General features: G+C 44.1%; 1 protein-coding gene across 2 annotated transcripts in view; it reads right to left on the bottom strand.

Annotated features, from left to right (window-relative positions):
* The window catches only part of SALL3 (spalt like transcription factor 3), a 20,483-nt gene extending 7,919 nt beyond the window's left edge, over positions 1-12,564 (bottom strand). For both annotated transcript variants that reach the window (XM_049824090.1, XM_049824091.1), the window contains exon 1: positions 12,311-12,564. In XM_049824090.1, coding sequence (XP_049680047.1) covers positions 12,311-12,389 — 79 coding nt within the window. In that variant the 5' untranslated portion in view covers positions 12,390-12,564. The remainder of the gene's footprint in view (positions 1-12,310) is intronic.
* Positions 12,565-12,915: the final 351 nt, after the last annotated feature.

Here is a 12,915-nt window from a genome sequence, read left to right as displayed (position 1 = left end):
CCTGTACCTTCCAAAACTGTACCTTCAAAAAACTGTTAAGATGGCACTATGTATTTATACATTTATATACCCAGTACTTGCCACTAGATAAAACAGACATATGTTTTCTATTGCGAACTAGGAATGTTTTTTCCTAGTTTTAAATATTATTTATACAAAGTTCTACTGTACTTGCTAGCTAAAAGGAAAATTCTTCTTCGAGTACAGCTAGATTTTTTCCCTTCCTTTTTTTCCTTTTGGAAGAGTGGAATAAAATGCAACTGAAAACAGTCAAATATTATTTTGGACTTCCACACAAAGTGCTGAAGCTGTTACACCGTCTGGGTTAAGGTTACTAATATATAGCTCTTGCTAGACAATACTAGACTAATCCTTACTGTAAATGCTTCGGTAGAAACTTAACTATCACATTATGTTACAAAAATATCACAGAAGATAACATGATTCACCACAGAGAAAGAGCGTACTGGCCGCAGGTATCCTAAAGCGTACGCTGAAAAACCTAAAGCCTTCCCAAAGGAGTACGTGAAAAAACAGGTTTCCAAACCACATTTTCAGTCCGTACTTCAGCTTTCTCAAAGCGAAAGCATGTGGAGTACGGACCAGCGAGGCACCCAACACGCTCGCCTCTCTCCAGAGTCTTTCCGAACTAAGACAACTCAAACAAATCTTTATTTACATTACAGATCTACATTTTTACAGTCTGGGGGCCTGATCCTCTGGTCCTTATTCAGAATCTACTGAGTCCCCAGGTGGGTAGTACCAACCACACACGGAGGGACCACGTCTCTCCTAAGGCTTTCGCTGAGAAGGTTTTCCAGTGCTTATTTCCAAACCTTGGCAAGCTGGGTAAGAGTTGCCTATCATTATTATTATTATTATTATTATTATAATATCTACTACTGCTACTACTACTATGAAGACATGGTTGCAAAGGAGGATTGATTCTAAAAGAAGCTGCAAACTGCGCGGCTCCTCCTCCAGCTTTTTATCTATATATCGCTATTCTTTTGTTTAAGGAGAGCTTTCTCTAAACAAACCTTGCACAAAAGGTTTAAGTAATTAGTGACGGATTCACGCAATGCAGCCATTCAAATATGGCTGTCCTCTGATCTAGAACGAGCTGATCAAACACCAGTAAGCTAATTATTTCAGACACTGTACAGTAATCACCAAGCCCAAGTGTGAACATTTACAATCAAAACAGGTATTATTTTCTGCACTAGAAGACCGTCTCGTCATCCATGTATGTCAAAACTAATATGTGCAATGCGTAAGCTTCCAACAGAAACTGAAACTACTGATGCCCACTGCCAGCAGGTATCGATATGGCCCTGTTCAGCGTTTCAAGATAATAACCAGCCTAGTGTACTAATTCATAAACTCAAAGAGGGAGCAGTTTGCGTTTGAAACGTAACTTGTGGAAAAGTACAAGTGGCATACAGCAGCATAGGTATTTCTCAGATGATCAGTGCCCAGCTCCGCTCTCAAGGAAATAAATGCCTGGTTGTGTGCTATCTCAGGGCGACCAGGCTTCGCTCACACTGACTGGGGACCTACAGCTCTGTTTTGTATTCCTCCTTCCCTCAACTCCCAAGCCTTAAAAATAGTGAGAATACTTTTCAAATGACCAATCCAAGTACAGTCATCTCATTACCTGTCTCGAAATATCCCAGGACTGCTTTTGAAAAATATTTTAGAGAATAATGCTAGAGAGTCATTAGGGTTTTTCTCCCCCCAGTCAACTTCAAAGTAGACATACAAAGAACCTCACCACAGTACCTCCCATTTAGGATAAACTATTTTGGCACTTCTGAAGAAATCAGACAAGTTAAATCTCTCTCAAAGCTTCACTTTCTTGGACTGGTAAGCAAGCAGGTGACGCAGATGGCACCGAAGGAAATGCTGCTTTGCCTTAGACGACGGTACATCCCCTGCACAGCACACTGAGGTTCCTAAGATGCTTCGCAGAATGACAGACTATGGGCTCAATCCAACATCTCCTACTCCAATGAGTACCCTTTACTCACGTTAGAAACACCACTGCAATTAATGGGATTGAAAGAGTATGAACTAGTCATGCAAACAGCAGTCCTTGTGGTCTTGCCCCAAACAAGCACTCCGGGGGGGGGGGGGGGGGGGAGAAAGCAAGACTGAAAATAACGACTGATAAATATTTTTATATATATATATATATATATGTATATGTCTGTTGGAGAAATGGATATTGCCCCAGCACTTCACGAACGAGGGTTTTAACATCCCTCTCAGTAGTACTTATTAATATGAAAGCGCTAAGGTACCGTATTTATTGTTGCTTTTGCAGTGTAAGTCCTGACCGACTTCAACAGGGAATGCAGCTTAAAAGCATATGCCCCCACATGAAAGGGCATTTTTGTTGTTTGTTACAACTCAGTCACTTTATGAACGACGGAAAGCAATACCAAGATTGTATCATTACTCCTCATGATTAAAAATTGCAGATGTCAAAATATTAAGCTAAAAATTAATTTTTGTTTTCAGTTACAGCATGTACCTATTACAGGAAAACGTAGCATTTTTACACGTTTCCTTATGTTTTATAGCTTGCTTTCATTTTCTGATACACTACAAGGTGATTAAATCCATTAAGCACTGAAGAATTTAATCTTTTTGATTTTTCCTGAAGAGAAACAATCCAATCATTTTTCTCGTTACAGTGAGGATGTGGTGCAGTAAAAATTTTCAAGGACTTTGGGGGAATTAATCGAGCACTTGCTTAATCTTATAGACATGGGTTGAATTTTGCAGTTCTTAGTTACACAAAAGGTGTTGAATGGGAGTTTTGTCAAGCAGTCAGGATCTCAGCCACTAATAACCTCTCAGTTATTTTCTTTTTCTCATTAGCAGTCTAACAGCTAACAGACTAATCTGAAGCTGCTACGGGATGCAAGATGAATTACAGCCCATAAAGCTTACCCTCTGAAAACAGGTGAAAAATCGCAGGCAGCATCTCTCAAACGGTACCCGGGGCGAGCTCCTAAGCAGGTACCGACCAGCGGAGAGAGCGGAGCGCTCTCCCTTTGCATCACCGGGGTCTGGCCCTAAAATTAGAAACTCCAACGAAGGTCTTTGGAGAAAGTCACTTTGGGACGGGGATACCTGAAGGCGCTGAGGTGCCCTGCTGACTCAGCGAAAGGGGGGGTACGCGGGGTTGACGGCGGGAGGTTGGCAAAACCCCTCGCTGAGCGCGCCCACCGAACGCCGGAGCAACGCGTGGCTGCGGGGAGGATGGCGTTGGCCTGCTTTTTTGCCGTCCGAGAGGAAGGGAGAGGGCTGAGAGGGGGCCCTGGCTCCTCCAGTCACCGCCAGGAAATGGGGGGAGTCGAGAAAAAAAAAAAAATCGCCACAGCTTCTGACGGCACGCACGCACGCAGGATTTGTAAACCTGGCTTTACCGGTTCTGAATTTTTATCGCAGGCATGTGTCTTTCCGCTCCGTGTGAGAGGAAAGCCTCTTGCGTGATGTGCGAGGGAAAATATAACGAATGGAGGCTTCAAAAATGCTGCCACCTACTTTTGTGGAGCGGACGGAAATTAAACATCACGTTCTAGTCAGGCTAATTCTGAAAACGTATGCTTTTTAATAAATGCCCCCTTTCTTAGGGCTAACTGCTCCCAGTCTGGAAAAAGCCCCAGTCGACCCCACTGTGTTTCGTCTTTGCTCCAGAATCTTTTCATCTTGTCTCAACTTAAATCACTTCTGGTTCTGTACATGTAAATGACCTGAAAAGCACCTTTTCAATTATATTAAATAAGGACTATTAAAACCAAATGTTCCCTGACAATTCAGTATTTTGTTACCCTGTGCCATAGAATCCTCAAATTATGTATGCTTCATGAGACACTTGGATAAAATCAGGGAAGAGAAGCAACATTTGCTAGGCTTTCCTCTATTTCAAATTGCTGATACCTTCCTGAAGCATTCAAACAAAAGTGTCTTGTAAAGGAACCCAACAAAGGTGTGAGTAAAGTATTTTCTGAAGCTTCTTTTTAGACCGTAGGCAATAATACAAATGAAAGCACAGAAAAGTGTTGTATGAATTACTATTATTTCTACATTCAGAGCTGCATAATCGAGACAGTATTTTCTATACGTAGAAATTTCTTTCAGGAAGGAAAAACCCCACTGATCTTTCACTGAGCAGCAGGGTATGAACTGTGAAGAAGTTTCAGAAAAAACTGAGTTTGTTAACATCAGCTGAAGATGAAATGCTAACTATGAAGACAGATGTATAAAATGCCCTCACGTGCAAATCCGATAATCATTTCAAAGTGCAGCTCACAGCATTTTTGTATATTTAAACAAGCAATATTATAAATAAAACTCTGAGCATAGTGCACCGATACAGGACAATTATCTACTACTCCTATCATCAGGATACACAGACTTCTTTTTCCCCAAGCACTATTTCGATAGAGTAAGAAAATATGTGGGAAAACCCAAAACAAACCAAAAAACCCACAGAAATTTGTTTTCAAAATTATATTAATTTGGAAACAGTAGCCTTGTAACAATGTATTGACCCTTGAGAAGAACAGTATTACTTTTTCCTTAGCTTTGTCGTCTCTTACAATTGACGGAGCTTTTAAAGAAAGTTTTCTTAAATTGTTAGAACACGTTTATTTTCTTGCAAATTAATTCTTTTTAACTCTTTATGATAGCTTTGAATCCCATAAAGAAAGATGAATTATCACATACTGAGCCCAAGCTGTGAAACAGGAGGAGACAAATAGAGACCCCTACTGTGTTTAACAATGTAGAAGAAATTCCAGACTCAATAGAAAAATTTTCTGTCCTTTTTCTCAGACCACAAAAGCTGTTAGTATGCATTTGAACAGTGGAGGGCACTCTTGCTATGCAAAACCCGGTACTGACCTGGCACACTCGGTTTGATCTATTCAGTAGCCTAAATCTCAGAATTTGTTAAGTAACAGCCACCTGTGGCACAGGCACTAACTGTATTCTGTTCAAAACATTTGCAGCTTCTAATCTGTGCAGTGAAGCACTTCGTTATCTCAAACACTGGCACCTTTCTACATGCATGCAGATGTGGAACAGATGCAAGCTTCACAAATTGTTTGGAATATTTGCGCAAGATATCATATTAAATAAGGCCTGCATTATGTTTTGCAAAATCATATAAACAGTTATTCGGTTGGCTGTTATGGCATGTATACATTGATTTCGGGCCGTGTAGAATCTGTGTACAAATATGCCGATGTTTGTAGGAACTAAGTTTATTTGGAACGCATCAAGTTTTATTAGGAATCCTAAAAAAAGAGAAAAAATCGAGGTCAATACTTCTCACACAGCTGATACGAAAAAGACATTGAAAAAACAAACCAAACCAAATGAACTAGGAGAAAGAAGCAGAACTCTAGCTTCTCCATAGCTTTCCTATTTTGAAAAGTATATAATTAACTGCATCTTAAACTATTAACTACATCTTAAACTACGTAACTCAACACCCTGCAGAAGGAAGCCGGCCACTCTCTGAACAACCACAGAAACGCTGACAAATTTGTGTTTGGAGGCTCACAATAACAGAAGCCAATGTGAGGACACAATCCTGCCTCTCCTTAAGCATCTCGAAACTGAACTTACAAGTACTGGACTCAGTGGCGCGACTCCTTTGAGTAAAATTACTCACATGCAGGAGTGCTTGAAAGAGCAAACCCCGAGTGATTCGATGCCAGTTGGGCAGCTCGGTCATTTTGCTCATTTACCATGCCGTATACTGCAGTATCGCACGGGGTAGCGAAGCACGTCAAGATCTAAACGAATCCGTTAGCTTTCATCATTTCCAGCTTTGGGGACATCGCTACATCAACAAAACCATAAAATAAAATTATCAAATGGCACTGGCAGAAGCGGGCTCCTGCAACGCTGAAGAGCGAGTCGGTTTTGATTAACGGCGACAAAAATACCGCGGCACCTGCAGGGTTAATTAAGCAGCTCAAGACGCCGGGCTTCACAAAAGGAAACCTTTTTTCCTCCTTTAAGAACTGTAAACACTTGTGCTGAACTAGATGGGCATTTGATAAGCTGTACGGCGCGTAGCAAACTCCGAGGGATCTCTAGTTAACACTCAAATTCAGTGTTAACACTTCACAGAACAGTGGTAAGCCGTGCTGCCAAGGTCAACTGCACAGATGTACTAATTGTATTATGAGCTTGACATCTAGTGGCCACCCCTGGCAGGGCAAAGCAGGCAAAGGTTAAATCAGCAAGCCTTGTCAAAGCACTTCTAACTACCCACCCTCAGGGAGAGGCCCGGGGAAGCTTGCTGGCACTCCGAGATCTCCCACCTTCTCCCCGGCTGAGCTCCGGCCAGCAGCACCCACCCGGGACGGCACCCACCGGGGCAGCACCCACCCACCCGCCCGGGGCAGCACCCACCTCCCCACCCTGGCCGGCGGCTCCTGCAAGAGGTCAACAGCCTTCCCCAAGAAGTCGGTGCGCCTAAGTTTGGAAATGTTTCAGGGTTTCGTTTTTCAACCGGTGCTAGGGTCCGGATTTGGTGGGGGGAATGGGAGTAGAGTTTCGGAAGGGCTCGCTTTGCCTACCCCAACTACAGCACGGAAATAGTGAAGACCCCGCTCTTCAGTCCACTATCTTTTTCGCTTTTCAACTTCGAAGAAACACGGTTTTACAGTGTGTTTCGTTATGGTTTTCTATCGCCCTTTTAAACAATTCATTTTCTGGCTTTCCCAATTTTGAAGGGGTTTTCCTTGGTAAGAAGAAATGTACTCTATGTCCAACAGCACCATAACTGAACTAGCTCCTAAAAGTGTGTTTTGGCCTAAATTCCGCCCCCCCCCCCCCCCCCCCTTTTTTTTTTTTTTTTTTTTAAATTAATGGAAAACCTTCAATACATTTAGTGGGGACATTTTAAGAGGGTAACGGAAACAGGATTTTGGCCCTTTACATTGAAATGTACAATTCAATAAAAATTTACTGCTGAAACTAGATTTACTCATGCTTCCTCTGGAAAAAATATAGCAAAATACCCTCATTTCATAAATGAAGTATTACAAAAGAAATTATTTTTACATGCTTTATTCTGGAAAATATGTCAGTACTTAACTATTTTAATGTCATGCCAGACCTGGTTTATTATCAGCAAAAGTGATTGACTCATGTCCTGACTGATGGATAGTCAACAGATACGCTTCTCCTGGCTTGGTGGTCAACAAATCAAATGAAGGAAAGATATCCATAAAATTTTCCCAGGACTCAAACTATTTTTCAAAATGGCACTAATATTCATTATTAATTTGTTTTTCTTCAGTCTTTTTTTCAAAATGCCACCCATTTTTTGAATTGTAGCTTTTCCTCTTTCTTAGGCAAGGAGAAGTAATTTTCAACAGCTAAATGTGTGCACATTAATAGCTTAATGACACAGAATTTCAACCAACACCTTTCAAAATTTCCTCCCTCCCACTCTGAAAAGTGAGCCTAAATGTCTACCTCAGGAGATGGTAAGACTTCCTCAAGATCAGCACCACCAGATAAAATCTGACCCAGTTTTGTCTACTTTCATTGTTGTGCATACATCAGCAAATTGGTGGATCGTTGTAGTTTCCTTATTATTCCAAATATTTTCCTACTGCTAACACAGTTCAAACCAGAGTATTTTAAAAACTAGACGAATACAGATGTGACGCAGTTTGAATGTTAAGTCTCTACCCTAATTGCAAAACTATTTATATAAAGTTTCAATTGCCATTTCTTATCAAAGGGACAATTTAGAGCAATACTTATTTGGCCTTTGTTTTTCAAACCAAAAAGCCTTCTCCTACAGTTGCCTCAGAACAAACATTCGCAAAAATCACCGAAGTTTTATGTTTACTGACAGCTGCCTGTGACTTCTCAAGTTTTGAAGGCAATAGCGTCTAACCGATGTGCAATAACCTCGATTTTGTACACAGGAATGTCCCTCCAAAATGTGAGGCTTACCCTCTGTGTATGCAGATGGAGTGAACCCACTCACACGAAGCTGGCTGCTCCACAGCGAACTGTGTCGCTGCTGTAGCGGAGCATGTGTGTCTGTGTACATACTCCAGGAGAATACCGAGTGCAGCCACAAACTGCTGGAAACTGCACAGCCCAATCCCACTTTCCCAGGATGGAAAAGATCCATTAGTTTAGACTGTGTTCTATGTATTGAAGAGTGGGGGGTGGGGGGAGGGAAGGTCCAATATTTAAAAAAGAGATTGCAAAAGGCACATTAGAAAACTGTCATTACACAGTTCACTACAAGGTATCCCTTCCACCTCGGACTAAACAATGATAGATCTTTGCCAGAAACTTCGCACGAAAATGTCCAAAGCATCATTTGTCATCGCCCTTCCCAGAACCTCACTTGCACACTCTAAGAATCACTTTTCAGCATTACAAAACCCCCCTTTCATTACCTCTACTTTAAAAATACAAGTGCTGTATCCGTGGTTTAATATAAAAATTAATCGGAGTTGAAGCATGTGCATGGTATCTGTAATTCTGATTCGTTTGTAATCTGTTGAATTAGGCAAGTGTATTAGAAATGTAATTCCAGCTATTACAATGCTTTACATTTTACTGAGAAACTGGGATGATTGTATTCTACAGGCAGTCACTTGAGTCCTGCTGCTGCTGTTTTAAAATGATTTCCATCACATCTTCTAATTTAGTAACCTCAGAGTGTTTTGGGTTTTTTTAATAGGTATCTTTTGTTCGCTCTTCTACAGTGCAATTATTCAAGTAATATATCATCACCAGCTGTTTGTTAACACTTGCTTTCAAAATTATTAAAAAATATATTTTTAGCATTCCACTTTCAACAAATAATTTCAACCGCTTTTGAGTGTAAATCTGTAGTTGATGACATTGTTAATTATCTTCAGATTTCCAACAGTTTCTCATCATCATGACACTGCCCTGTTTGAATGCAGTTGTGTTATGCTGTAGCCCAAGCTGGCTATAAAATTATTTGTTCTGACCCTAAAACTTCGGTGGTAACGATAGCACAAAAGTTAGGGTGAGACCAGGCAACTTAAAATCCGGCCTAATGTTTATCTTCCATTCTGCTCCCCAAACTGCCAGGCTTCTTCTCTCTGCTACTGTGAATGTCCCTTCACTCCAAGGATTACGTTTACGGGACATTCATTTTTAAATGCTTCACTTAATAAAATCTATTTAGAGGCGATATTAAACACTATTTCATTAAATAAATAATAAGCTTCATTTGCTTAATCTTGTGTTAACAACAGCTTCCACTTTTGAAGATCAACAGCCAAATTAGTGGAAAGGCTACATGCATCAAATAATACTGCTTAAACAGTTTGCTTTCTAAAAACGACAAATATTCTTGCACTGTGCAAACTATTTTTGGCCTGTTGCAAAATACGCCCAGGAACTGTAGCAATATCTTGATTACAGCTGTGAACAGAAACGGAGAACACTGACTTGACAAGAAGTGTTTTAATTCACGAGATTTGGAGCGCTCATTATATCTGGCCTATAAAATTGCTTTCCGTATAGCAATCGTTAAGCTTCCTAATATAACGTGTAAATTATTTACATTACACTAATGTGCACTAGATAGCCCTCTACTCCTGTATCCTGCCTCCACCTTGTTCCCATTTCTCAAATGAAAGTGCAAACCCAACAGCACTACTTTAGCTTGTTAATTGTTAACTATGAAGGGGTTCACTCTATTAATTAAAATATGTTTTAATAAAAGGAAACATAGCACATTTTGATAACAGCCTTCTAAGGCTGAAAAGTATTTACATTGTTGCATTTTAGGGCTGCTGTGAAAGCCGATTTTGTGCTATTCAGGGACCACAATAATAACGCTTTAAAATTCCTCACTGGGATGCAATGTAGTCCTTTTGATGGAAAGACTGTCTTTCTCATTCGGCAGAAATAAATCCATTCATTTGATCATGTAGTCATTGAGGGCAATACAAAACAAACCAAGTGTGAGAAATTCTATGTGATGAAGTAAACAAAACAAAACCCCCCAAAAAAGGGGGAAAAAAAAAAACATTTCCATGACAAAAAGATTCTTTGTCCTTAATCTACCCACCATATGCAAGCGTTTCTTTTTAGCATATCTCTTGTTCTAATCTCGGGTGACATGGCTACATAGATAAGATTCACAAAACAAAACAAAAACCTAGTTTAACAATTTTTTTCAATTTATTAACTCGCCGGGAGTGTCATAATGAAGTAGAGGGGTTTTATTTTTCTGTATGGAAACGGATTCGGAGCACGCAAAAGTTTATAACGCCAGTGATAAATTCTTAGACCTAGAACCCACCCCGACAGAGACTGGCCTCAACAAATCTTGTTTACCTAATAAAATACTAATTCCCGTCTGCCTGCCTGCATTAATTTCTTTACACGACCACCGCTTCCTAAGGAAAAAACCCGAATTTTGAAAATGCACTGCTTCGCTCCTCCGCTGTGACAGAAGGAAGCGTTTCTCTGGGTGGCTGCTATTGTCGCCAGCCAAGGGGGTTTTCCTGGAGCAGTGGCATTAGCCCCCTTAGCAGCCCTGGACGGGGTGGGACTCGCTCCCTGGCTCCCCAAATGCCCTGGGAAGGAGCAGGAGGCTTAACGATTTGCCAGTCTGACAGATGTTTTAACCTGATGAAGTGGACTCACGCTGCCTTGAGCTTCAGGGCTGTAAAGTTCAGCTACAATAGTCAAAATCCTCCTCGGGCTTCAACTTTGCTGCCTCTCTCTCCCCACAGATGCAACTTAAAAGTCATTAGAGTTTTGAGGCAGGAGAATGACTTTTTTTTCTTTTCCAAGGGAGGGAGAGGGGGGATAAGCACCCGAGCAAGGGGCCTACCCAGAAAGCAGAAAACATCGGGGCTCCCACTCGGTTACGCGAGAAACTAAGCAAGCGGTGGGCTCTGTGCAAAGAGGAAAAGAAAAACTTTCAAGTGGAAGCTCTCAACTTAGCCCAGGAAAAGTGAGCGTGGGCCGTGGCATGCCTTCGCACGCTGCAATGCCAAGGACTACTGAGGAAACTAAACCAAACCAAACCAAAAAGAAGGAACACAAAAACCCCCGCAACCCTCTTCTCGACAAAAATTACAGCGAAGTGCAAATAAGGAACCACCACGGCCCAAATCTTTCCACCTTTGGACACTTGTTCGCTACCAGCCTGGGCAACCCAGCTGCATAAAAGCAAGTGTGCCTGTGCCTGCGTGTGGGGAGGGAGCGAAGAATGGCGGATGGGCGAGAAAATAACCTTCCCCACCGCCTGCAGCCGGCGCGACAGGGGCTGGTGGCGGTGGTGGCACTCCGTGTCACCTACCACTGATCATAATTACACTCGCGGCAAAGCCAGGAGGCCAAGGGGGGAAGGCAGGGCAAGGGGGGGGGGGGGGGTGTAGGGAAAAAGCTGCTGCTCAACCTTCTCGAAAATAATGAAACCGACTCCGCTTGCCCCCACGCACCCGAGCGGCCCTGCCCGCTCCCACTGGGGTCCCCAAGCCACCGTGTACCCCCCAGCCCGACGGCTGCCGGGGCAAACGGGGACGGACAGACGGACCGGGGTGGGGGGGGGGGGGGGGGGAGCGGTCGGGGCAGCCCTAAATCTAAGCGGGCTGCGCAGAAACGCGCTTCTCCTTTAGAGGGGGGGTTGTCGGGGGAGGGAAGCCCCTGGCAGCGGCCGCGATGGGGCTGCCCCGGGTTGCCCGGTAGCCCCCGGCCTGCGGGGACACCCCCCCGCCCCCGGAGCCGGCAGCCCCGGGCAGGGCACCCCGGTCCCCATGTGCCCCCCCCCCCCCCCCCTCCTCCTCCTCGGCAACTTTCCTGCCGGCGGTGCGAGGGGAACACGGAATATGGCTCCTGCCCGCTCCGAGGCTCTGCTGGGGGAAGGGGGGAGGAAAAAAAGGGGTACCCCCAAAAATCGAGGGAGAGGAGGAGGAGGAGGCAGGCGCGGCGCCGGGGTGCCGGCTCCTGCGGCCGGTGGAGCCCGGGTGCAGGCGGAGGGAGGGCCGAGCCCGGCCGCGATAAAAGCGCTCGGGAGGCCGGGAGGGAGCTGCTGGGAGGGCTGGTTAGTCAGGGGGTGGGCTGCGAGAAACTTGGCTAAACTGCTAACTTCTCAGTTCCGCTGCCTCTTCCCCCAGCTGCTCGAATTCCCATTCTCCCGCTGCAGAGTAATTGCGCTCCCATGTTCACCATCACCATAAATCCACCTAGCTCCATCCGAAACGCGCTCACAAAAGGAGAGAGAGAAGGAGAAAGAGGCGCCGGGAGCTCTTACCGTGCTCAGAAACTACCTCCGCTTGCAGCTCTTCGTCCGATTTGAGATGCTGGGGTTTCGCTTGCTTTCGACGAGACATGCTGCTAACTGAGCCGTCTTGACTCTGCTTTTTGCAGAGGCATCAGCGACGTGGAGGTGGAAAGGGGGGGGGGGGGGGAGGAATTGGGAACGAGGGAACGGGGGGCTGGAAAGAACTGGTCGCAAATAAAAGTCGAGTTGCAAAACAAACCAAACAAACAACAGAAAAGGCAACCAACCCAACGACACGGGAGGGGAGGAAAAAAAAAAAAAAAAAAAAAAAAAAAGAGGGGGGGGGGAGGAAAAAAAAAAAAAAAAAAGCAAAGCTAAGCAGCCAACCAAACTGGGAGTGAGTGGGTGAGCGGGTGAGCGAGTGGGGGATCAGCCGGGCGGGGTGTGCGCGGTGCGGCGGGGTGTGCGCGGCGGGCTGGGGCGGCTGCGCGGAGCGCGCATGGGGCTCTGTAATTATGATTGTGAATAATGCATGGCGATTAATGGTGCTGGGGGCGAGCGCGGATTGGCGCGGCTCCAGCGGACTCAGGCTGCATATGTAAATGAAGGACGGGGCTCCGCAATTAGCCGCTTCG

Source organism: Accipiter gentilis, chromosome 20 (genome assembly GCF_929443795.1).
Source record: "Accipiter gentilis chromosome 20, bAccGen1.1, whole genome shotgun sequence".
NCBI classification, from domain to species: domain Eukaryota; kingdom Metazoa; phylum Chordata; class Aves; order Accipitriformes; family Accipitridae; genus Astur; species Astur gentilis.
The sequence above is the reverse complement of the archived record's forward strand: the minus strand, read 5'-3'. Positions and strand labels throughout refer to the sequence as shown.